The 27,305-nt window shown below is 36.1% G+C and overlaps 1 protein-coding gene across 2 annotated transcripts in view; it reads left to right on the top strand.

The window, feature by feature from the left end:
- The window catches only part of LOC105223771 (dipeptidyl peptidase 4), a 59,103-nt gene extending 32,126 nt beyond the window's left edge, over positions 1 to 26,977 (top strand). For both annotated transcript variants that reach the window (XM_049447962.1, XM_049447961.1), the window contains exons 3-14: positions 12,891 to 13,345; positions 13,439 to 13,712; positions 15,149 to 15,416; positions 15,487 to 15,781; positions 15,840 to 15,972; positions 16,866 to 17,054; positions 17,115 to 17,239; positions 17,303 to 17,689; positions 17,757 to 17,942; positions 18,013 to 18,170; positions 18,899 to 19,104; positions 19,170 to 26,977. In XM_049447962.1, the coding sequence (XP_049303919.1) occupies positions 13,140 to 13,345; positions 13,439 to 13,712; positions 15,149 to 15,416; positions 15,487 to 15,781; positions 15,840 to 15,972; positions 16,866 to 17,054; positions 17,115 to 17,239; positions 17,303 to 17,689; positions 17,757 to 17,942; positions 18,013 to 18,170; positions 18,899 to 19,104; positions 19,170 to 19,313 (2,571 nt within the window). In that variant the 5' untranslated portion in view covers positions 12,891 to 13,139 and the 3' untranslated portion in view covers positions 19,314 to 26,977. The remainder of the gene's footprint in view (positions 1 to 12,890; positions 13,346 to 13,438; positions 13,713 to 15,148; positions 15,417 to 15,486; positions 15,782 to 15,839; positions 15,973 to 16,865; positions 17,055 to 17,114; positions 17,240 to 17,302; positions 17,690 to 17,756; positions 17,943 to 18,012; positions 18,171 to 18,898; positions 19,105 to 19,169) is intronic.
- The last annotated feature ends 328 nt before the right edge of the window (positions 26,978 to 27,305 follow it).

The raw sequence follows: 27,305 nt of genomic DNA, 5'->3' as shown, positions 1-27,305 counted from the left end.
TTTTGTACATATCTCGGAAACTACTATAGCTATGTCAACCAAACTCTATAGAGTCGTTTCCTTCAGACATTTCCATATACAGTTCAAAAATTGAAGAAATCGGATAATAACCACGCCCACCTCCCATACAAAGGTTATGTTAAAAATCACTAAAAGTGCGTTAACCGACTAACAAAAAACGTCAGAAACACAAAATTTTACGGAAGAAATGGCAGAAAGAGGCTGCACACAGGCTTTTTTTTTAATTGAAAATGGGCGTGGCGTCGCCCACTTATGGACCAAAAACCATATCTCAGGAACTACTCTACCGATTTCAATGAAATTCGGTATATAATATTTTCTTAGCACCCTGATGACATGTACGAAATATGGGTGAAATCGGTTCACAACCACGCCTTCTTCCAATAAAACGCTATTTTGAATTCCATCTGATGTCTTCTCTGTATAATATATACATAAGGAACTAATAATGATAGCGGAATAAAACTTTACACAAATACGGTATTTGAGCTGAGGTATCACGTTTAAAAAAATATGTAAATGACGGATAATGAAATCTCGATTATCACTTTATCATGCGAGAGTATAAAATGTTCGGTGGCACCCGAACTTAGCCCTTCCTTACTTGTTTTGGTTGTTTTTGTTGGAGGCACCTACTTTACTCATTTCGCCTGCTTTCAGCATAGCAAATATCTTTTCAACGGTGGATTTCCCTATCTATATCTCATTAACTAATAATTATAATCCAACTAATAGAAATCATATAGATGGTAGTAGTAGTAGTATTATCTATGTATCAGCCACAGTGAAGCGTGGACGGGTACTCTAGTTCTTTAAAAATGCAAAAGGCTTCTCGTAGGTACAAAGTCAAATAATGCTTTTGACTTCTTCTTAATGCCGTTTTCCCAAACAACGATGAAATCATTTGCGCCTGGGCAGGTATACACAATATCCGGACGATAGTAAAATTCTTTCACATCGTCATAACGTATATCGTCACCTGATGTGCTAATGTTTGGGCTTTCTTCTAGAGCAATGCTCATTTTACGCGCTAGTTTTGTAAAAACCACTTTTTTCTTTCTTGGTGATTGAGGCAGTGCTTTTAGAGCCTTTTGAACAGCTTTAGATAAAGTCTGTTTCGACTTGTACGGAGATTTTTAAGTTCAACCCGCTTTTTTGCCCTTTGCAATCTCTTCCTATCCCTTTCCTTAAGTAAAATTGCTTTTAACTCACCTTGAGAAAGATTTTCTGCTTTTCGTTTACGAAGCTCACGCAATCTTTTAGTCTCATTAGCGGTAAAGTTTGGATCTTTCTCTTTTTGCTTTTCTCGAAATTTTCGCATGCGGTTAGCACTGGTTGATGGTTGCTGGTCGCTCATTTTTGCGTTATTGAGATTTGCAGTACAAAAAAGGGCTTTGTTTATTACAAACGCCAGTAAAAGTTGAAGATGTCAGATAACTTATTCTTTAGCGTTACGTACAGACACTTTATTATCACCAAGAATATATTGTAAGCGAAGCGATTTCAAACAAAATTGTTTCACCAGTTTTTAGACCGCTAAAATTTAGCTGTTAACAGAAAAATTCAATTTGTATAGTCGACTTGTTTTACAACTATTAATAGAAAAAGGAATTAAGCGTCACGTATGGGACATCGAAACTTACCTTTCCGTTATGATTTTCTTATCAAAAAAACACTTAACCGAAAAAATTAGTATGCAGTTAAAGACAGCAGACCATACACTATAACTAAGAACAGAAATATAATTTCTATCTGATAAACAATAGCGGCAGCGACCTCGCAAAAAGTTGTGTAAAGACTAATGAAAAAAACTTGTTGTTACTCTCAATAAATAACGGTATTTACAAAAAATGAGACCTACTCACTACAACTTTTGTAAATTATTTTAGATGAGAACATAATCTCACTATGTACGTGCAATAATATATAAAAAATGCATATTTGTAAAACAGTTCAGAGTTCCACTTTTTCATGGAATGCTTCTACAGTAAACTTGGTGCCCTTTTTCATTGGGAGTGGTTTCTTCGAGGCAGGTGCCAAACCCAGCGCACAACCTCGCTAGCCGAGTAATATACCTCCATTTATATAGCGAACCTCTTTCTTCCAGATCGACGCCACCTCGCAAACGTACCTCTGGTGAACAGACACTGCAAAAGACTTCAGCGAACCCTTAAACTGAATATGTCGCAGTGATTGCGCTGAAGCTACCTCTCTTTTAGCCGTGACCTTAGGCTCCACACGGTTGGCTATCACATCTTACTCAATACGGCTGTGTTCGATACCAAGCGAAGGTTTAGACACGGAGACTTGCTATGGTGTGAAATCGTTAATCTATTACTGGAGAAAATAATACGAAATGCAGAGAAGGTACAATGTTCTACTGCTGGCGTACGCTAATGATATTGATATGAGGTCGATGCTCAAAAACCGCGTGGATAGTTCTGCTTTCTCCAGAATGGAGAAGGGAGGGAAGGGTGTGGGTCTGGTTGTGAACGAGGGCAAGACGAAGTACCTCCTGTCATCAAACTAACAGTATTCGCATTCGCGACTTCGCTGACTGACATATTTAGTTCAGCGAATTAAAAGCCAGCGGCGACGCTGGCTTGATCATGTCATGGGATGCAGAGGAAGATCTCCACTCCGTTGGAGAGATCAGGTGGAGATGGACCTGGCTGCACTTGGTATCTCGAATTGGCGCCTAATTTCGAAAAAAATGCTGTTTTTAACTCCACTATAACCGCGTAAAGGTGGCTACGCCTGTACAGGAGAGAAAACCTGGTGCCCAATTGGTCCATGGTTGCTCGAATTACCGGATCTGTTGGGCGATTATGTCTACAGAATAGTGGACGCAGCTTGCGATTTGTCGCGCGAACTTAACCAGTATTTTAGTAAGAAATTTGCACCATTTGCAAATATTATTCTGAAGTAAGGCTACTGATTATGAAATGACAAACCCAAACAAATATAGACAAGGTTAGGATACACTAGAATCATGATATTTGGTATTTTTCCGAGATGAACATAGGGTTAAGATTTGAGCTTCGTAATTTTTCAAGTTCACTTCGATGGGCTTTTCCTTTGAAAGATTTATGAATTCTTACCTATATATGAATATGCTACTCTCTAATAATCTAGGCGACCGGGTATGTGAGGCAAAATTTTTGCTGCTATTATTACTCCCTGTTTCCAAAAATAAATAAGTTATTTGTAAATATCTACATATACCAAAATCGCTTACTTATTTTATAACGATATGTAGTTGCTGCAAAGGAATGATTTGAAAATCGAAACTGCTTCATTGCCCATAAATCAGTTTCAAATAATGAAAAGGCCTCCTTATGCTCGCACTTATACATATAGTAAACACGCGAGTGATTGCGTGAACTTCAAATATGCCGTTACATTTGTATTATATATTATACTCGTGTAATACATATAAAGCTGCGCACATATTTAGTTGTGTTCATGACTTTCTATTTGCGAAACTTTACGCCTTCACTTTTACACTTGTAAATAGTTTTTGTTTTGTTCGGAGGTTCCTTTTGTTCTGTTTTGTTAGACCTGCTATGACGCAGACGCTACCATGACGTATCAAATTTTTTGGTTAAACACATTTTGTAAGAATGCTGTTACGTCGCGTCAATATGCAAATTATGAAGCAAACAAACAGACATAAAGTGTGGAGGGCATAACACTAAGGTTGGCAAACAATTACTTATTTTTTGTTTTTTTTTTATTATTTTTTGTTTAACGAAAATATGTGGCAAGGGTGCGCTGTTATTTTTGTCACTGCCTGCCCGCTATGCGCATAAGAACAGTGGAAGCTATTATAACTGTAATTTATTAATGATGATATTTGTTCTAAAAAGAACTTGGAACAATTAATTTTATTTGTTGGACGCTGAGTTTGTACCTAAAATATTTTGTTTATTTTTTTGAGGTGAATTGTTCGAGAATTTGCGGTTTAATTCTGAGTTTAAAGTAGTAAGGTTTTTGCAGATATCCCTTTAAAGTATTTATGTGGAGTATAAAAAATTGAAAAGTTGACTTTCCCCGTCGAATGAATTAAAGGCATTGTGTATAGGCTCTTACCATTACCATAAAGGAAGAGCTGTTGTAAGAATACCTGATAATAACTCGATTTCAAAAACCCCCTATACCTTTAAAATAAAATATAATAGATGAAGCAAAATTGAAAAATATATAATCCTGGAAAGCCAATCAACAACAGTTAAATTGTATAAAAAGAGAATTGAAGGGAAGCTAGGAACGAATTATCGAATCGGAGCCGATATAAGAAAATGATAAAGACCACGTCAAAGTCGGTGGAAAAACAAGGTTTCGACATGCTTATATGGGCTCGAAAGGAGCCCATTTTGAAGACAATAATAAATATGTGTATGAAAGTAGATGAAAATGTTGTTTTTTTCTTACAGTCCGGTTCATATTTGATCAGAGACGCCCAAGAAAAACGTCTAACTCGGTTGCATCGAAGCTATTCGCATGAACATTTCGTATAGTAAGATATACGAAATAAGGTGATCCATTTTCAGGTTTTCCAATTTTTCCAGGAAAAAACATCGCCGCTTTAAATTTAAAAGGGAATATTTATTATCATTAAAAACAACATTGTTTGGCATTAACTTTTAAAAGAATATCTCTTTAACATGTTAGCCGCAGGTACGTCTCAGATAGTCCATCCGTTGAGTCCAATTTTCCATGGCTTGTTCGAGCATTTCGACTGGTATCTGGCGTGTCGTCGTGTTGCTCCAAGGCCTCAATGGAAGTCCGCATAGACTGTACTTTACAGCCGGTTTGTATGACTGCTATATGGTATATCAGACTGATCTGAACAACATATTGGGGATCGGTGCTTTGCCTTGAGCAATAATCTATGTAAAACTTTGTGAATATATCACGTCACATAAAAAAAAATCCATATAAGCACGTGATTCCGATAGTTCAGTTTGTATGGCAGCTTCTTGGAAAGAAAAGGCAGTCTGCATGCATTTAAGATCGGATAAACATATGGACATGGCTAAATCGATTCACTCGTCATGCTAATCATATATATGACTACATATTTTCTAGGATCTCCGACCGATATTGTCTTCTAAGTGTTAAAAACTTCGTGCAAATTTAATATACCTTGTCCGGAGTAAAAAAAAATCATTGCTGATTACGTGGATATGGTACAAATTAGCGAAATAAGCCCTGTTTTGGACCTTACAAATTTGATGAAATTTTTGTATATTATTTTGCTAACAATAAACCACTGTGCATTCGCTGAGCTAGTACGCACAAACTTACTTACGCTCGCATTCTATACCACTCACAACATTTTGACTTTTTCTTTATTTTTTTTTGAATAATTGTGGGCGTGTGTTTGAAAACGAATGAGTAAGTGTTTTAGTTTAGCTTAGTTTAGTTTATTTCTGTTTTTGCATTGTACCGCACAGTTGTTGCTGTTATTGTCACATTGCTCGTCGTTGGCTTCATTACACCAGCCCTTTGTTGCTCTTTAAGCCCTTATATACCGTTATAGTTGGCAAGCTCAAATTATTTAAGGGTCGTTGCCGTGATTCATGCAAAGCGTGCGCGCACATTCCGACAATATTTATTAAAAGCATACACATACACTTACGCACATAGCGGTATATATTCGCAATGCTTGTTTTTTCTTCTTACAAACTTCTTGTGTTTCCATTTCCGGAATAGATTTATGTGTGTAATCTTTTTATGGCGCGTGGCTAGCTTTTGTGTACAATGAGCGGGGCGGTGCATTGTCGTGACCTTAACTTAAATATAATTACAACAACAAATATAACAAAATTAGGGAAGGTAACATAATTATAATTATGTGTAAGCGTGTAGCTTATTGCAAAAGTTGTTGTTGGCAATAAATTTTTATTTGGATTTCTTTAAACTTAAATGGAGTTGATTATAAATTACTTTCAAGACCATAAACTTAAATTTTTTTAATACTTTATAAACAGTAAAAAGGACATTATGTATTTTGAGGTATAATTAGTTGGTCGCAACAGCTGTTACCAACAGAGAAGGATGTCTCATCTCATTTGATTCACAATGGTTTAGAAGGGGTGCATCTGCAAGAGGACAGTGGCCCGTTATAGTAGTTGTTAGTCTCTAAATAAATACTATTCTTGGACTTATGTTATAAGTCGTTAGTCCAATCTTATCTTATCTGAGCCATATATGCTTTGTCATCTTGCAGTTGCTTTCCATCTGAACTGAGCTATGTATTATATTTGCTCAAATTGAATATACAGCTACCTTTCGATTGTTCCAAGCGGGTGTGCTATTAACTCCGCCTCGGATTCGTCAAAAGAGGCTATTTGCTTAGTAAACTCGTCCTCGTTCCTGTGGCTGGAAACCAAAATTATGGATAGTGGACTTGACTAAGTTTAGCAGTTGGATAGAGTGAGATTTCGAGATGGACCCATCGGTAATGATAGAGCCTGTATTACAATATTTTCCAAAGTGGCCATTGAAATCTAAAAATGGGAGAATATAGCCCGATTTTCTTAAGTTTGGCTGGTTTAGGATAGCGTTATGTCCATAATCTTTCCTGTTCCAACCTCCTAATTCTTTTATTCTGCTGTATTACTATTAAAGGGTACTCAAACACTTTGCACAGAGCTATCGCCTTTTAGGGCGTTCACTGTATTCATTGTCCTTGGTGCTCATTTCGTCTTATTTCAACTTAGCAAATCTATTTCCAAATTTTGACTTCCCTTGTACAGAGTCCAAATTCAGTAGTATTTCCTACCCAAGGGCACAATAGACCCAAGGTCGCAGTGCATACCTCGATTAATTCTATTCCCCCCAAAAAGCAATGCTTTATTACCACACGAAATGCTTTTTGATCAATTTTTTTGTTAACATTACATTAATGTTTTTGTTTTCCAAGAATCTCGAAGTAGACTAGGGATTGGAGCGTTGTCGTGTTGGAAAGTCCACATTTCACCCCAAATCTAGTCAATGAACTTTACTAATACGTTATCCAGAAGATTCTATGTATTTTTCTAGAAACAAAGAAGATTAAATTAACTTTATAAAAACGTATTATTATCTTGGTCCTTGTGGTACAGGAAACCTGTAAACAAGTTGGCCGACAAATGTATTGTTTTGAGAATATTTGTTGTTTTATTTTATATTTGATCATGATTGACAAAAAAAGAACAACACAGTTTAATGTAATTTTCTTTTCCATATACTTGTTATAAGCCCGGCGTGATGACCTTCAGCGTCTTTAGCAAATGACTCTCATTGCGTATTCCTCGAAACGTTTTTTCTTCAATTTCGTAAATAGAAAAAAGTCACAGAGAGTCAAATTTGGGAAATACGTTGGCATCGCTTAGACGATTTAGTCACAATTGAGTTAGAATATAACGACGCATTATCGTGGTGAAAAATCCGTAAAATTTCTGCGTTCAAACCTGGTTATTTGCGACCCACATCTCGTTACCCATAATGATGCGTTTGATGTATGTAGGGACCTCAGCTGCATTGTCAAGCATTTTTTGCGACTTCTACTCTAAGTCGTTTTTGCAGAAATTGGAACATTTTGGTACAAGTCTAACGTTGACTCGCTTTAAACGCAATACATTAATCAAAATGTGCTGAGTCGATCCATAAGAAGTGTTAAGATCCTCTTTAACTTTTTGAATGCTAACGCAGATTTTCGTTCTAACAGAGTTGGATAGATGATTCGCATGATGCATATTTACGATGAATTCAAAAAAAAGTTGCACCAAATAATAAAAAAACAAGTAAGGAAGGGCTAAGTTCGGGTGTCACCGAACATTTTATACTCTCGCATGATAAAGTGATAATCGAGATTTCATTATCCGTCATTTACATATTTTTTTATTTTGCTGTAAAATTAATTAGAATTAAATTCTGAGAGATTTAGCGATATTTTCGCTGAAAAATTAGGTTAGGTTAGGTTAGGCACTGTGTTCTTCGTGTTCGATATCAGGGACCTTGAAAAGCTATAGTCCGATCACGACAATTTTTCCACAAGGGATACCTCAGCTCAAATACCGTATTTGTGTAAAGTTTTATTCCGCTATCATCATTGGTTCCTAATGTATATATTATACAGAGAAGGCATCAGATGGAATTCAAAATAGCGTTATATGGGAAGAAGGCGTGGTTGTGAACCGATTTCACCCATATTTCGTACATGTTATCAGAGTGTTAAGAAAATATTATATAATATTATATATTTCATTGAAATCGGTCGAGTAGTTCCAGAGATATGGTTTTTGGTCCATAAGTGGGCGGACGCCCCGCCCATTTTCAATTTTTAAAAAAAGTCTGGGTGCAGCTTCCTTCTGCCATTTCTTCCGTAAAATTTAGTGTTTATGACGTTTTTTGTTAGTCGCTTAACGCACTTTTAGTGATTTTCAACATAACCTTTGTATGGGAGGTGGGCGTGGTTATTATCCGATTTCTTCCATTTTTGAACTGTATATGGAAATGCCTGAAGGAAACGACTCTACAGAGTTTGGTTGACATAGCTATAGTAGTTTCCGAGATATGTACAAAAAACTTAGAAGGGGGCGGGGTCACGCCCACTTTTCCAAAAAAATTACGTCCAAATATGCCCCTCCCTAATGCGATCCTTGTGCCAAATTTCATTTAAATATCTTTATTTATGGCTTAGTTATGACACTTTATAGGTTTTCGGTTTCCGCCATTTTGTGGGTGTGGCAGTGGGCCGATTTTGCCCATCTTACTTAACCTTCTTATGAAGCCAAGAAATACGTGTACCAAGTTTCATCATGATATCTCAATTTTTACTCAAGTTACAGCTTGCACGGACGGACGGACGGACGGACAGACAGACATCCGGATTTCAACTCTACTCGTCATCCTGATCACTTTGGTATATATAACCCTATATCTAACTATTTTAGTTTTAGGACTTACAAACAACCGTTATGTGAACAAAACTATAATACTCTCCTTAGCAACTTTGTTGCGAGAGTATAAAAAATGATTCGGCTTGCGCTCGCTGTTGACGTTGACCAGACCCGGTCAAAATTGATCAAAATATTTTTGGTCGAATGCCTCGTTCCCAGTACGACTATCTAGACGAATTATGTTTCTAAGTAACTTGCAGTTCTGCGGCTACTTGAATCGGATAGGCACCATTAACTAATCTACCTTTTTAGGCGCTAATAGTCGCCAAAGTGTGCACGGTAAAGCGGTTTTTGGTCGATATAACTGCTCCGCAAATCTTTAATATTACATATGGAAAACAATTATATCAGCCGTAGCTGAGACTCTACACGAAGCTCGTGGAGAGTCGATTAAGTGCCGATCGCCGCAACTTGGACTGACGTATGGAACGACTTGGCTCATTTTACGTCGAGATCCACATCGCTTCGCTCTATTGGCTCCTGAAAAGTTCCAAGAAGATTCGCGTTTTCGAGGCAAATTCGGTGAGCAGATAATTTTACATTTTGGGCCGGTCGATTGGCCACCAAGATCGTGTGATATCACACCGTTAGACTTTTTTCTGTGGGCATATGTAAAACCTAAAGTCTATGCGGACAATCCCGCTTCGAAACCAGTTTGCCAGTTACCAGTCGAAATACACGACCGAGTCATCGAAAATTGGACTCAACAGATGGAGAGCCAAATGCCAAAAAAAAAATGTTCTATCGAATGATAATAAACATTCTCCATTAAAGTTCTTTGTTTTTTCTTTAAAAAAGTAGAGAACCTCGAAATGTTCTTTCTGAGTGTTATAATCTTTATCAAAAACTTAATTTATCTTGTTCCGGGTATAGAATTTAATAATGACTTTATATCAAGAAAGTACCTATATCCGTCAGATTTGCGGTCAAAAAGCTTCTACTATAACTCAGAACAATATAGTATATAGATCAGCTAATATATTTCAGGTTGTGTGGCTGGAACATAGAAATTTTTAATGCACAATCGTCTCTAAAGCCATGAGCTAAGATAAGTGGTTTAATGTTCTTTAACCCTTTGCGACCGTATTAATTTTATATATAGGTGTCATGCTGGCCTTGCTTTTCGAGAACATGTGTCACAAAAATAGTTAGTTTGGCGTCTTCCGCCTGAAATTTTTCTGTTTGAACATACGGAACAATCTTTACTTTTCACATCTTCACAGTGCCGCAATATACGGAGTTGGCATATTGATCAGCCTTATCGACATCTTCCATATTCAAATTGTAGTTTATGATAACTTTTGGTTTGCTAATTTTGATGACGGTGCTATCTTCTTTTAATGTTCTTTAAATAGTTTTCATACCTGAAGCATCTTAGCTGCTTAGAATGGTAACTATTCTCTTATCCCTCCACGCTAATAAATAAATATTATCACCTGTTCGATAGGCAACAACATTATTATTTTTTGTGGTAAAAAAGCTTTGATAGCTGAGAGCAGACTTACGGTCGCAAAGGGTTAAAGCACAGCTAGGAATTATAAAGCTTTCAAGATACTTATTAAAATTTTTGATAACTGTTAAGTTGGCTGTGATTTCGATAAATAATTTTCAATGGAATGTTAATAAAATATATAAATTATCGAATTGTCTTTATTTTCGTGTTTCGTAAATGTTTTAGACAGAATATATATTAATATTCAAAACATACACACAATTTGAGTAGAGGTCCAGTCAAATATACAAAAAATATTATTAATTAATCAACACAATAATTAATTTACTCGCTTTCAATATTTCTTTTGCACAGAATTTGTTTGACTTCGTGTTCGTATCCTTAAATCCTTAAAAAATATTTGCATATGCTTATAAATGAATCTGAATGCGCTCTTAAGTTCATACCAAACCTACATTAGTGAGAAGTGCAAAATCAAATCATCATCAATCAAATGTGCTGACCTTTGCATTCATTTAGCCAGCGAATATGACGACTGCAGTCATTTATCCTCATCGTTTGCCCTACTCTTTCGTCTGCACTTACATAAGTGGGACGCCTTAATGACTTGGCGATTTCCACGCCAATGACTTTAAGATTTTTATATGAATAATTAGAAATCATTTGTTGCCACCTTTTTCTATTACATACATTACATAACATCGGCATGGAGTAGAATGGTATCCGAGGATGAGTGGCATGCGCTAATATGCCGCAAGTTGTGTAAGGTCGCCCTTATCGCTTGCTTGCTGCACTACATATTTAGTAGTATTCCGTAGTGTTTGCCGCCTCAGCGCTGTGCTGTGCTTTGCCGTTGCGTCATGACGTGATGAAGTGAACTCTCAGACGACCCCGATCATCGAATGGCAAAGCAGTAACATGCGCTTAAATGTTTATTAGGCTAGAAATTATGTAATTATGATAAAATCTCTAATGAATAGCCATTGAAGGGCATTGTGAGTTCTTTTGTTTCGGTCAAGGATGAGTTTTGCTTTGTGGCGTATGCTTGTCGGGCTCGCGCAGAGATTTGGGAACAACGATTCCCTTTCTGAATAGTGTTATGTATATATTAGTATGTTTGTAGCTAGGTTGTTGGTAACATGAGAGACTATTTACTTATAGTGGCTGCACCCTGTATATATGCACATATATTCCTATCAACGCGTAGCGGCTATTATGTTGAAGGGAAGAAAAGCTTCAAAGTCTTAATGCTTAAAACGGTGGTAACGCCTTCCTTTGGTATTTAGACCCACTGAACTACTGCAAATAATGACGTTTTGGGGTATAAAAATGTCTTCAAATAACTATTTAAAAAGTAATGACGCCTTTTTACAGTTTTTAGTTTAACCTCAGGTCAACACGATATTACATCCGCATGATATTCCTTTGTTGAAATATCCAATATATACAACAGATGTCCGTCTACATTGCTTTAGCTCATTTTTCGACCACTTCTTGCAGCAAAGGAGGTCGCATGTCAGCAGTAACGCGACAAAGGAGTAAAACGTTTTTGGTTTATTTGCTAAAGAAAAGCGATTTCACATAACCCCACAAAAAAATAGATCAGCGGTGCTAATTCGCACGATCTTCTACGAAATTTGACTTGGGGGAGGTTGATCATATCTCTAAACCTTGCTAGATTTGAACCTTCCAATAGTAACTTGGTGTGGTGCATACCTGCTGCCTGCTTGATTTCTGCACACTGACTTATAGCAAAGACTTCTGCTTGAAAGACGCTGGGAAAACACCGAAGTCTTCGTTGTCTTCGATACCCAAGCAACCGCTCCATAAGTGACAATAGACCTTACGATCATGGTATATGTCTATGATAGGTAGACGTGCGCATTGATAGCTTCGAACAGTGTTAATTCCATATGAAGATATATATATCCAGCAGGAACCATCATTCTATACCTACAAGAAACGTAAAAATATTGTTAAATATCAGTTAATCTTTCTACCGAGAAACGTTCTCGATATTTAATATTTCGTCGAGAAAATTTTAAACAACATTTTTCGATTGTCATACTTGTAGTAACATTGTTTTAAACAAAAAAAAGAATCCGCAAAACATGTGCCATTAAACTTATTAAACCCCCTTAAGTTCGGTAATACATTGGAAAGTCTTTTCTTTCGTCACAGCGAAATAAATGACAATATTGGTTTATAGCATAGGAATGCTGCCAAGTTGACGGTACTTGGCTGTATAGAAATTCAGATTCTTTCCCGGTTACGAACTGCGCTGGGATTGCTATATTGCGAACTCTCTTGGCACTATTAGCACTTTGATCCTACAGATGAGTTAGCGATTATTTCCATAAGTCTATAATATATTGCCATAATTTCATTAATGAAATTATATTAATTTCTATTATACGAATATGGTATACTCAATTTTTTTTTAATAAATATTTCTTTTTTTCTAGGTGAACTTCCACTTCCCTTTTTCGATGTCCGCAAAAACCACGAAGAGGACTACACATAAATGATGCCCTGGATAAATAAATTGAAGAAAACCACTTTCAAAAATCAACTAAGTAAAAAGTGCTTCTCAGCTTTGGTGCTTCCTTCCACAACGTTGTCTTCGAAATTACAACTTCCGCTGGCAATGCAATTACGAGTATTTTACTGCTGTTGAATTGAAAGCTTCCTGCCAATCTTAGAGATAAATTGCAATGCATGCTAATGTCACATCAGATCGTGGTGGTGGCGGCGGTTCATGGCGTCTGCCACCTGATGAAACACTACAAGTACAAGATCCCAAACAGAAAAATGATGATTTAGATTTGGACGAAGGTCACAATTGGCGTAGTATCATATTTTCACTGTTAGTTATTAGTTTTGTAATAGCCGGAATTATAACCGCAATATATCTATTAGGGTAAGTGACACTTTCAACAATACAACACTGTGCATACATATATTCTTATGCATAGATTCATACAGATTATTATTTTTTTACTCCTCCTTGCAGTTATGTTGATGAATTGCTGTATTGGTCGGGTCGCCGCATGATACTCGACGAGTATCTGCAAGGCGATTTGACGCCCACACGTCTACAACCCGCTTGGGTTACGACGCGTAAGTATGTCTTCCAGTCGGACGACGGCGGACTGGCCATATTGGATACGACCAGCAATTCGGTTAGCACGCTCGTTACGAATCACACGCTGCGGCAGTTAAATGTACGCGGCTATCAGTGCTCACACGATCTGCGATATGTTCTATTTAGACATAATGTTAAGAAGGTATTTATTACATCTACACTTTTGATTTATGAAATTAACTAAAACACATATCTAGAAATAACGGAAGATTTTTGTTTTACTCTGCCTTTGAAAAATGTGCCAATTTCTTTCCAAGTTCTAATTTTGTTTACATTACTACGAAAAGACTGAATCATGCCTCTGACGCTCTTCATATTTTGATTAGTTTAACACTCCCAAGACCTAAGAACACTAGCGGCAAAGTCAACAACCGCGGTTACGGATGTTTATCTTCTTCTTCTTTACTGGCGTAAACAGCGCTTATACGGTTATAGCTGAGTTTACAACAGCGCGCCAGTCGTTCTTCTTTTTAGCTGTTTGGCACCAGTTGGAGAATTCAAGTCTGGCCAGGTCTTTTTCCACTCGGTCTTTACAACAGAGTGCTCTGCTTCCCCTAATGGACCTTGAATACTTTCAGAGCTGGAGTGTTTTTATCCATTAGGAAAATATGACCTAGTCAGCGGAGTTGAACTATGGCAATGTTGTTGTATATCTCGTACAGCTCATCGTTCCAACGAATGCGATATTCGTCGTTGCCAATACACAAAGCAACATAAATATTCCGCGGGACCTTTTTCTCGAGAGGTCATAACGCCGACTTATCAGATGTTGTCATCGTCCATGTCTCTGAACCATATCGCAGATGATGAGTGACTTGTAGAGTTTGGTCTTTGTTTGTCGAGAGCGGACTTTAATTCCCAATTGCCTACTCAGTCTGAACTAGCACCTCTTGTTAAGAGTTATTCTGCGTTAATTATTACCTTTTCCTATTTAGCTCTGCAACTCGAATTATTTTCTCCAGGAGTAGATTGAAGAAGTCACTAGATTCTAGCCTTGTCTGAAACTTCTGTTGGTATCGAACGGCCCATACAGGTTCTTTCCGATCCTGACGGAGCTTTTGGTATTGCTCAACGTCAGTTTACGTTTATGCTATTGTTTACTATTGTAAATCCCAGATGCCTACAAAAAATTTGTTAATTAATTAGGTGTAACATAGACCTTTTTTAAGTTCACAAGAAATTAAAGACCTTCAGGAACAGACAAATTCTACATTATTAATTTCTGAGCTTTTCTTGGCATCCATTTTGAGCTCGAATAACAGAGAATTGAAGGTTTCCTTTAACGAGTGTTTGAGATGTAGAGTTTCTGCTAATACATAGTATCAATGAATAGGATACTGTTGGGATGAGAATATATATCTTCTAAAAGTTCTTGATGGCGTCATCAAAGGATCAGTGGATCTTTTTTCACTTTAAATAGAAGAGGGGCTTGTTGCAAATATTCGAGAGGAAACATTTTTTAAATTTGAAAAGAAAATTGAACTTTCAAAAATCATTGTAGAGATCTAACCAACCCGCGTCGATTCATTGTATTCTCAGATAATTACTTCTCAATTAAGTTATTGTTTTTTTTTTTAGATTTTTCAAAAATCCTTTACCGCATTTTATACAATTTACGACGTTGAAAACGATCACCATATGCCTGTGAAACTAAAGGATTCACCGAAAGTGCAGCGTACGCGTCTACAATATGCCGCTTGGCTAGGCAACACTACCTCGTTGGTCATCGTTGCCGACAACGATATTTATCTACGACAATCACCAACTGACGAGGAGGACATCCGAATCACAAATACAGGGTATGAAAATTACATTTACAATGGCGTGCCAGATTGGCTCTATCAAGGTGAGTACAGTACTTACATAAATATCAGACACATTTAAAATTCTTGTTTTGATATGATTTTAATATATAGAGGAAATTTTCGAAAAACCCGAAGCGATATGGGCATCACAAGACGGTACACACTTTATGTATGCCTCCTTCAATGACAGCAAAGTGAATATGATGACATACCCGTGGTTGGCGTCAGGCAGTATTATCGCTGGTAGCAGTATGTCACCGGAAACGTCATTTCCTGAAACCAGAAATGTGCGTTATCCCATACCCGGCTCCCCGAATCCCGAGGTCACACTTTGGGTAGTAGATGCTAGTAATTTAACCGACATACAATATTTTATTTTGAAACCACCCCCTTCCTTGGATGACCAGTGAGTATTGTGGTGATTTGCATAAAGTTATTTAGATTTTCACACTGCCAACTTACAGAGAATTTTATATAACATCGGCTGGCTGGATCTCAGAACTAAATCATCAAGTTTCTGTTGTCTACATGACACGCTCCCAAAATTATAGTATAATCGCCACTTGTTTAGCGGATACAAATTGGACTTGTGTCGAGGTAATTAATTAAGCTCCTTGTTATTTCCAAATAAAAAGCAGAGAAGTGTGTTTGGTAGATAGGTAGGTAGATATAGTGGATATTTGACATCGCTCCTAAGATTGTGACAGACCCAATGTGAAACCATGGGACTAAAATTTACGCACTCTATAATGCCATCTCTGAACCATCCTAAGCTACTGAAGAAGTTCCTCAATACAAAAAGTTTTAGCGAATTCTGTTAGGTAGCATAAATTATTCAGTCGTGGGATAGAAAACTGCAATTTATTTTTGAGAACTGCTTAATATAATTTCTGTCGTCCATATGTTATAAATGTTGCTTTTTCGAAAACGTATTTCAACCGGTTAAAACGAAGAAAAGGAGCTATACAGGTGATGCATTATTCCCGAGGTGGAAAATATCGTGCACATTAATTCAAAGTTTCTTACTGACTATATAATTTCGGTCCAAAAGAAAGTTGAATAATGTTTGGCTACTAACTTGCTAAGGCTGCGATAAGAAGTCGTAAGGCTTTCCTTTAAAATTTTGGGATCATTTATTGAGTTTTTCAAGAGGATTATTTAGATATTGTGTTATTGGTTTCTCAGTATTGCTATTTAGTTCTCCGAAAAACGAAATCAAAATTTTAAAATTATGGATCGGCGATTTATCTTTTGGGCTTTCAAAACCCCTTATCGTTAAACAAGTTCTTTCCTTCTATGGGCCGTATACAGGAAGGAGTATTTCAAGTAGTTACAGGCCGTACTGTGAAACACTTCTTAGAAATATAGTCGTTTCCCCAACATTGGAATCGAGGCACTCATAACACACTTATTTTTATGTTCGACTTTGTAGACAGTCAAGACAAAAGCAAAGTTTATCAATTAATTATCGCTGCTTTTTTGTTTCACAGATACACTCCGAGCGTGCTCCCGAAGATGAGTGGCTCGATATACTTCCGCATCCTGTTTTCGCGCCCGATGGCAATAGTTTTCTAATATTGGCGAGTATACAAGAATTCGGTAATGAGCATTTCACACACATCAAACACGTCACAATGACACAACAACGTATTGCCGTCATATCGCATGGCCGCTATGAGGTGAGAACTTCCTTTCAAAATATAACCTTTTCCATACAATAAAATGTATTTTTTTTTCAGGTGCTAAAAATTCTTTGCTGGGACACTGTCAATCATTTAGTGTATTACCTGGGTACACAAGACAAAAAGCCCGGCCAGCGGCATTTATACATGGTGAAAGATCCGGTCAACGATGAGAGTAGAAAGTGAGTATGCGTATCGTTGTAAAATGAGTATTGTAAGAATTTTTTTGTTTTAATATTTTTCAGAACTGAGCCACAGTGCATTACTTGCGATTTAGGCGAGGCGCTTTGGAGCAGCCGCTACTACTATGTGAATTGTTCTCATTTCGATGCCTTCATGACACCAGTGTCTTCCATAGCAACTCAATATGGTATTGAATTTTACATATTGGAATGTCAGGGACCCGGCCTGCCGGTCTCGGGTGTGCATATGCAGAAATCGCATAGTTTGGTGAAAATACTTTATGACACCCGTCCGTTCTTTACGGAGCGTCTGCAAAAGCTGGCGCTACCAACACAACGTTCATTCGAGATACCATTGCCACATGGGAGTCGGGCACAAGTGCAATTACTTCTACCGCCTAGTTGGCGTGAAGAGCTTAGGGATGCCGCCTTTCCTGTGGTGGTCGAAGTGTAAGTGTGTAGAGTTTTTTTAACAAAATTGTAGGTTTCAAACATGTTATTACTTCTATTCCTACAGCAATGGCCGCCCAGGTTCCGAGTCTGTTTCGGAGAAATTTCAAATAGACTGGGGCACCTATATGTCATCGCGTAACGATGTCATTTACATACGCTTAGATGTTCGTGGCGCGAAGGGCCAAAGTAAAAAGCAACTGTACCGACACTTGGGCGGCGTCGAAGTACAGGATCAGATTTCTGTTTTAAGGTTTGGTTACACTCGATTGATTTAAAATTTGAAACACTTCATCTATTTATTTTATTTTCTTTTATTGCAGATATCTTTTGGATACAATTAGTTTTTTAGATGAAACGCGTGTGGGTATTTGGGGTTGGGGCTATGGAGGTTACGTAACTTCAATGGTGCTCGGCACACAACAGGATGTGTATAAATGTGGCATAGCCATATCGCCAATCGCCGACTGGCTCTACTACAGTAAGTAATGCTTTGCGTAATTATTTCTTTCTTTATTGGCATAGACACCGCTTACGCGGTTATAGTCGAGTTTACAACAACACGCCAGTAGTTCTTTCTTTTCGCTGGTCGAAGCGAAGTCAGGTCCTTCCCAACCTGGTCTTTCCAACAGAGTGGAGGTCTTTGTTTGTTAAGCTTTGCAAATTTGTGTTCTCTGTTTATATGGCTCTATTACACTATATTTCTGGATTTATTAGTCCAGTGTTTTGCGATAGAGCTATCCTGCAGAGTTGATCTATTGTCTCTCTGTTGCCCTACTCTTAATATTTTCCGCAGTTTTCTTAATCTGACTAAACCAATTCTGCAGGCATGTGCCGCCACCAGACTGTAACCAGTGAGTATTCCAATACTGGTCCTACGGCAACTTCTATCGAGTGCCAGTAGAAACTTTGTATATTTCCGATCTACCGTTTTACACATGACTTCTGCAGTTTTGCTCACAAGTAGATCGATTGATTTTCCTTGCAATGCTTCTGTCCAGATCGACGTATAAATAATGCTTGTGGTTTCCTATGGTGATCAACATCGCAGGTGACGGTCGTACACTGCTCTTGGCAATCTCGTCTACTATCTTACTGCCTTGTGGCCTGGTTTTTTCTATATACTCTGAGTTTCCAAAACTAACTTATAGCTTTCAATATAATCCGCCTATCGTTTGTAATTATCTCAACAAATCATCTTATCCACAGATTCAGCTTTCACAGAACGCATATTAGGCATGCCGGCGGAGAACTACAAAGGCTATGTCGAAGCCGATGCAACGCAGCGTGCGCGTCTCATCAAATCACACTCATTCTTCCTAATACACGGCCTAGCCGATTCAACTGCACCCTATATACATGGCATACAGTTGGCCAAATCGCTAACGGACGCCAACATCTTGTACAGATATCAGGTAGGTGCAACGCAACAACAATAATACAGTTAAAATCGTAAATATCTTTTTATATTTTTTTCAAGACATACGCGGATGAAGGTCACGAACTCTCCGGAGTGCTCGAACATGTCTATCTCTCAATGGAGCACTACTTTGCCGATTGCTTAAGTTTAGATCCGGACGATACGAAACCCGATCTAGATCAGAAAATAGTGCCAGCTGAATAGAGAGCAAGAGAAAGAGAAATATAGGGAGTGATAGAGAGATATAAAGAGTGAAAGAGAGAATTGAAGGAGGAGAGAGAATAGCATACAGCTTCCAAGACAAGCAAAAGATATTAAAACTAGTAACTAAGCGCGATTTAGTGATTTAAAGAATAATTAATTCTAGGCAAATATTACAATTAAGCACAAGTGCATTAAGAAAGAGATACAAAGTGAAATGTAAAATGGTCTAGCATAAGTAAGCAAAGCAGCAAGGCAACAAGCAGTAGACATCAAACATACATACATACATACATATTCAAGCATAAGATTAGGATAAAGCAAAACAGAAAAAGAAACAGTTATAATACTGAAATATTCTTCAATATTATAAAGGCGTATAAAAAAGGAAACAATTACAAAAAAAACCACAACAACAAAGGATATTAAATTAAATTTGCGATTCATGCGGCATTTATCTTTCAACTAGTTGCACTTTACGTAAGCGTATTTAAGCGTACAAGTCAACATTTAGTCTGTATGTATGTAAGTAAAAAATTAGCGTTGCCAGCCGAAGTATTTGTAAATGAATTATAATCTTTTTTTTCGAAAATTTGGTTGCTCACTTGCATAGTAGCCAAAGCAAAATGAAAAAATACAAGTCAGATTGTATTATAGTTAGTTAGGTAAATGCAATTTAACAAGAAAAAACAAAAACAATAAAACGTAGAAGTAGTACACGTATGGTAAAGTAAATGGCGCGAAAATATAAAATAATTTCAAATAATTATAAGTAACACAAATATATAAGTAAATAACGATTTTGCAAGCGAGTGACAAAAGCACGCTCGGATTGAAAACGCTTTACCATTATGTATGTAAAATGTCTGGCAACAACTCAGCAGTGAAAAATATGTTCTATTTTGTTTGTGTTTGATATTTCAAAAGAATTTCGTAATTATTATTATGAGCAAAAAACAGTAAGACTTTGTCATAATTTTAAAGTTATTAATTTATTCTTCAAAATCTATGTCGTTATACTCAAAAAATCCTATTTGGTCCCATGGCACTTCTGACATTTTTTTTCAAATTCTCGAAACAGTTTTCGGAATAGCTTTCAATGCGCGCAGCGTTTCACGTTTAATGTCTTCAATTGACTCAAAACGGTTTTCCCGGAGCGGTCGAAGCTAAATCAAGCGTATACAGTGATTGCGGCATGGTATTGGTTGAAAATTTGGTGAAACACTTACGAAAAATCAATGCAGTATGCGACGGCTCATAATTCCGTCCCCTTCTTACGCATAGCTCCTCACAAACAACGCATAACACTCAAATAGTATTCCTAGTTGACAGTTTGGCCGGTTGGATGGAATTCGGAATGCACCACACCACGATAATCGAAAAAAACTGCCAACATAGCCTTGATTGTCCTGCTTTGAGATGTTTTTTTTTGGCTTCGGCTCACCTTTGCCACTATATTTCACCGATTGATCGTCTGTTCCCGGGTTGTAGGCATAGATCTAAGACATACCATCAGTCGTATTATCTTGGTAGTTGGAAAGTATTGTTTCTAACGTTTGTGACGCGACACTGTTTTACGAAATAATTGAGTGATTGTGCAACCAATCGCTCTTTCTTTTTTTTAGGCCCAAATGAACTTTATAAATGGTTTTCACTAATCTTTTCAATATTTCAACGATGTCAGTAAGACCTCTGACTGTTAATTGTTATTTCTCAAGCATTAATTTCTTTATTTTATTGGCGTATTGATTATCAATTGAAGTTGATGGCCATCATGGATGTAGTTAAACGTCAACGCGTTCTCGTCTCTCTTTCTATAGTGTCTACCAATCAAAAAAACTTACTCGCGACAAACAATAATCACCAAAATTTTGAACGCTTCGGCTCTAGAAATTTGGTTCTGCACTTAAATTTTATGGAACTTCTTTGTTGAACAGTTTCAGTCATCGTAAAAACCGGCTAATGCACTTTATGTACTAAAGGTAAGCGTAAACTAAACATTAATGAATATTTTCATGTGACATTTGGCATAGTCACTCACAGTCTTAGCGACCTAGAAAAAAAATATTTCGACGGATGGGATTTTTCACGAAATTTAAATTAAAAAGTCTTACAATTTTTTGGCCCACAGGCTTACACAATTTATTATTTCAGCGAGTGTTCTTTTGCCACTAGCCTACAAAATCACAAAGCCAATGTAAATATACTCGTAATCTTCATAAATGTAAATACCCAAGCAAATAACATGACAATTATGCACAAATACAGCAACGAGACAACGCATAATTAGAACGAACTTAATTTATAGGGAAATCAGAGTAAAACATTCACAAATACACAAAAATAATAAAAATTATTAATATTATTAATTTTTTAAAGAAATATGTATACATAGTTATAATTTTAATTATGCAAAAAATCAAAATATTGAACGTAGCAATAATTTTGGACACCATTTAAAACAACACATGTACGAATTACACACTGAAGGCACACATCGATTAAGTAACCGGTTGGTTAGCCAATTGCGCTACGAGTGTTTCATAATAAAGTTGCTATGACTTTCTTAAGCCCTAATTGACATTTCTAATTGAAACTTTTTGCGTACGCAAACTACCTATCAGCTAAATTGCCAGTTAGTTACCCGATAGTTTCTAATTGAAACTTTAGGATATGCAAGCTACCTATTAGTTAAATTGTCAGTTAACTACCCAACAGTTTATAAGATATACTTGACAAATAGGTCAAACCACGTCAAGTGGTCCCTGAAAATTTCGCTAAATCACCGATTTTGAAAATGAGCTCTTCATTAGGTGAGGGACCAAATGCATACCCCATCATATAAATATTTCTTTAACATAACTTTTGAAAAATTCCAAAAAAACGTGACAAAAAGTGTAAAACATTTATTATGTGACCTACCTTCTCATTCTATAGTCTATGACAACGGAATTTTGTTTCTGTAATTATTAAATATTTGAGGATGATGTTCTTATAAAATTATTTAGTATTCGTCATCCAAGATTCGTTCGGTTCTCGGCCCTAAAACACATACCTATTTGACTAAGTATTCCGAAATCCTTGTATATATTGGAAAACCACAAATTTATTCGTTCTAATATTAAAAAAATTAATAAATAAACAACGCGATAAATCGTATAAACTCATACATACATACATCGATAGTTCCAAATTGCATTAACATATCATTCTGTGTAAAAATAAAATTATCGCATTAATTAAAATGTATATTTCAAGTACTCTCACATTAAGTATAATTAAAGCATTGTTATATATGAAAATTAATACAAAAGCACTCATGCATACTTACGTAAATCGCCGTATTATATAGTCGTACATACTATAGTGAATAATATAAAGACGTGCTGTGGAGAGTTTTAAATATATATAGAAATATATGAATTAGTATAGAATATATAATATAGTATATATATAGTTTTATAAGTATCTAGATACGTATACATATGCTTCCAAATTCATAGTTCTGTTCAAAATATTTTAGTGAAAGATTTGTGGAGGACTAGTATTAACTATAACAAGCTAATAATAGTCCACAAAGGGGTCAAATCAAAGAGCAATATCTCATGAGAGGTATTAAAATCAAAGAACTAATGTTTTTTTATTGTCATTTCATTTAAAATAATTATTATATGCATATGTATTTATTTCTATATACATATTGCTGTGGTCGAACTTCGAACGTCGAAAGCTATATATAAAAAGGAATCAGGAGCGGGCTTCTTTTGAAGTGGCTATACGTAGAACCAACACTATGTCTTTTAGTTCTCCCAAATGTGAATACCCTGTACTTACTTTGAATATTGAAGCTGGAACGAAGTAATCTTGTACCTACCCTTAACATACGGTCCTCAGAAAGTTAGAAATGAGGATTCGGCAGAATGCAGACGATGATCGGAGGATGGTTAGACGCTAAACATTATCTATGCGTATGTCCAGTCTTCAGTCGGATTAGACGTAAAGTATATTCCAAGCTCCCAATACTCTAACTTCAAAGACCTTGAACAACTGGAGTGGAAAAAATTCACTGAGTTGTTGAATAAAGCTTAATTTGGTAACTACATAGATGTAAAATGGGTTTAATGATAATACTTAATAAGAATGTAACTGATTTTACCAACATTCTAGGTAGATTGGTCAACTTCTTGAAGTTGAGGACTTGAAGGTTACATTTAAATAGAAGCTTAATTGAATTGGTATTGTTTACTGGAATATCGGTAAGTCCGTAACTCCGATGTTCCAAGGATATTTGCTTTTATTTCAGAATTATATGTAAGTTACTCTTTAATCTAACAACCCACTCGAATTTTATCATAAAGTAGTTGTTTTTTTGGAATTGCATTGACCTATGCTTATCTCTTCAATAACACACCTCGAAATAGGAGCAAAAAATATTGTGACAAACTATGGCATAAAAAGGTATCAGATAGTTGAAAACGGGAAATTTAAAGTCTCATCTGTGAGCTCTCCAGTAGTAAGAGGTTTGTATAAGCATCCTACTTCTTTATATACATATATATTTTGGGTACTATCCTGTTAAAATTGAAGACCCAACTTAAACATCGGGGTCAGAGTACTTTTTTTTATCTTTCCTGGTAATATTGTTGAAGACACTAGATTTGAAACTTACGCTAAAATTCGCCAAACTCTAAAAACAATATGTTATTTTATTTTAGTAAACCATGTCTAATTATTTCTGGTTTAAAAAACGAAGTATAGTATAGGCTCCAGAGCCGAAGAAAACTGTAAAGTTTAACTAAACTTCATCAAAAGTGAAAACTAAAATTTATATAAATTTCTATGGTTATGAATAAAATTTTCGGAGAAAATGTATGCAAAAAAGTATAAAATTTAAAACTATGAAAAAAAATTATGAGAAAACCACGATTATAGTCGAGTAAAGATATCTAAGCTTAACGGAACGAACCGAACGGCTGCAGCGTTGCATGCTTGGGTGCTTCATTTAGATAAGTATTATTTGAATTATTTAAGCTAAATGCAGCAGAAACTTCCAATAATTAATAATATAATAATAAAATTTGCTAAGTATTTACAAATCAATAACGGTAATGTGTCTACGCACACGAATATGTACCTAAATCATTTATGCTTAACTCAAACGTTCATTTTAAGTGTTTAACAGTAATAAATTATATATTTACGATTTATAATTATAAATATATATATATATATATTAGCTGTGTATATTTTGGAATTTAGGTGTACATATATGTATATTTATGAGTGTGTAAATTAGAGTTAATTTACAAATAATTTGCGTGCGAATTTAACGTACAATCATAGTTGAAGTTCCATGTAATTGTATCCATGTACCTTTGTAAGTATATATGTACTATATGAACGGTTAATTTGAATTTTTGTCTAAAATGATTTTCAAAGTCTTCCTAAAATGAATTATTAAATAAGACGGAAATTAATTACCACCAAAAAATACGAGCTTCTTCCGCTAGTGTTCTAAAATATTTTAATTAACCAAATATTTTCAAATAGCACTGTCTGCTTAAACCCAATTATAATTTATAAATACTGTCAAACTGCAGTGATTTGAAAAACTTGAAATCAAAAACATAATAAAATAATGTCTGCGGAGACGCTCACACAAGACAAAATCAAGTAAACGTGGTTCTTGAAATTTCCCAAGAATCGACAAAAAACATTTTAGTTTATTATTGAGTTCGCACCAAGTTAGGTTATGTTAACTCCTTTCTGCAAGCAAAAAAATCCAAGTGTGGATCAAAAGATGTTAATGTATCGACGTAGTATTTTGAGGCAAATTTGCGAAGGCGGTTAAGGAGTTTTATACATTTGATCTTTTGAAGTTTTAAAAATTGTTCATTTACAGTATTTAAGGTACTTCATAACCTTACCTAATAATTGCCGATTAATTTTGAAAAATTTGTGATTCCCTTGATATCGCCGTTGATCTCCAGGAAGACCTCCGAAAAAATATGTCTGGCGTTGAGAATAATTTTACTGCAAAAATTATCTCGAATCTACAAACCGAAACAAAAACAAGTAAAGCAGGGCTAAGTTCGGGTTCAACCGAACACCTATACTCTTGCAACTTGTCAGAAGATACCTTAGGAGCTCACATACCATCACCAATCCAATGTATTAAACTTACCCGGACGTTGTATGTTAGTTATTTGAGAGGCAGGTCAAGTTTTCGCCCAATTTTATCCATTTTAGCCATAAATATGCATGCTTTCTCATTTTCATTCAAATAACTCACATGTTATATCAGGAAAATGCGGTATAAAGTCACCTGGAAGTTTGAGAATCGTTGTACATATTAGATATATGGGAGCTAAGGGCAATATTGACACGATTAATTTCTAAAAATGGGCAGTGTCATGCCTATCGTCCAATTTTTACTCAGAATTTCTACGAGCCTCTTATTCTCGAGGGTAAAATTTTAGTAGTTTTCAGCAGTACCGTTATATGGGGAGTGGGCAGGGTTTTCATCCGATTTCATTCATTTTCACACTGTAGGTAAAAGTTCTTACATGCGATCCTCAATGCCAAAATAACTAAGTGCTTAGTTATGTGGGCATGGCAGTGATTCGATTACACCCATCTGCGAACTCCAAGATATCTCAATTTTACTCAAGTTATAGCTTGCAGGAATGGTGGATAGACACAGTCACTCCGATTTCAACTCGTCTCTTCATCCTGATCTTTTAGATATGTACGAGTAAATAACCCAATATCTAAGTCGATTAGCTTTAGGTGATACATACAACAAAACTAATATACTTTGTAGCAACATGTTACAAGTGTATAAAAACCTTTTTCGTTCAATCATTACCTAAAAAAAGTATATATGTACATATATACAAGAAGAACGTATTAGAATTTCAAGTCGATAGGTCCAGCCCTTCCGGAGCAATTTTTTCCCAAACTCTGACGTTAAATAATTCTCAAAAAGATCATGATATCTCCGAACTATTTGCCGGGCCAACTTTAACATTTCAGAGAGTATTCTCCATTAGAAGTGCGTTTGTTACAAATGCATTAAAAATTAGATTTTTAGAATTTTAGAAGGGACACCAGCCAACCAGTTCACCGAAGTTATGATATACAATATGTTATAAGATGTGTCTAGTGAAGATCAGAGAGGAGAAAGTTTCCACCTTGCTTTTCTCCAAACAATGTTGACCATTGCCGTAAATTTCTATCCTATTTTGCTATACTACAAGAGAACATAAGAGTTCTGACTCATTCATAGTATAACGAAATTGTCACAAGAGTTTCCTTTGTAAGATGCTTATGAGTTTTTCAGTTTAGGAGATCTCCGTATACAAGTCTTAAAAGGAAGTTGCTCGATACTTCTTGATTAAGTTGGAATGCAAAGTCAGTGAGACCCAGGTTCGTATTGCCTCACTGCAATCAGAGTAAATGCTCACCTTGCTTAAGGAACTGCACATCGTAGTAGTACTACTATGTAATCGACAGCCACCTATGTGTGAAAGACATTACAGGGACCTTAACAGAAGATTGATGAAAACAGAATACCACCAGGGGTATGCTTGTCAACCTTTGGACCTCTTGTGTGCTCCGAAAATATTGGTTAACAACCAGTACTTGTGCGAATGCGAAATCACATTAGATTGTTAAATTATTTTCTCTTAGCAAAGCCCACATCGCCTCAGTTTTCCGACTGACTGTTCAATAGCTTTTAACGTGATATGGCTAAATACCTTGTAGAACGCTGTTTGCCAGATATGCATGGAGGAAGGCGAGGGGGAATCATTTTGTAATTTTCACCTCAATCGCCAGGCTTTAGATGGACTGATATGGAATGTATATCGGTTTTTAATATATATTAACGGCCTTAAAAAATTTTTGACAGGCTTAAAACGCTTCGGCTATCTATGTTCATCTTGTGTTCCATTCGTAGCAGTTTATAATTAACACAGAGGACCATTACCAGCT

This window comes from Bactrocera dorsalis, chromosome 1 (assembly GCF_023373825.1).
Source record: "Bactrocera dorsalis isolate Fly_Bdor chromosome 1, ASM2337382v1, whole genome shotgun sequence".
NCBI classification, from domain to species: Eukaryota; Metazoa; Arthropoda; class Insecta; order Diptera; family Tephritidae; genus Bactrocera; species Bactrocera dorsalis.
Note: the sequence above shows the minus strand (reverse complement) of the source record. Positions and strands in the feature narration are given on the sequence as shown.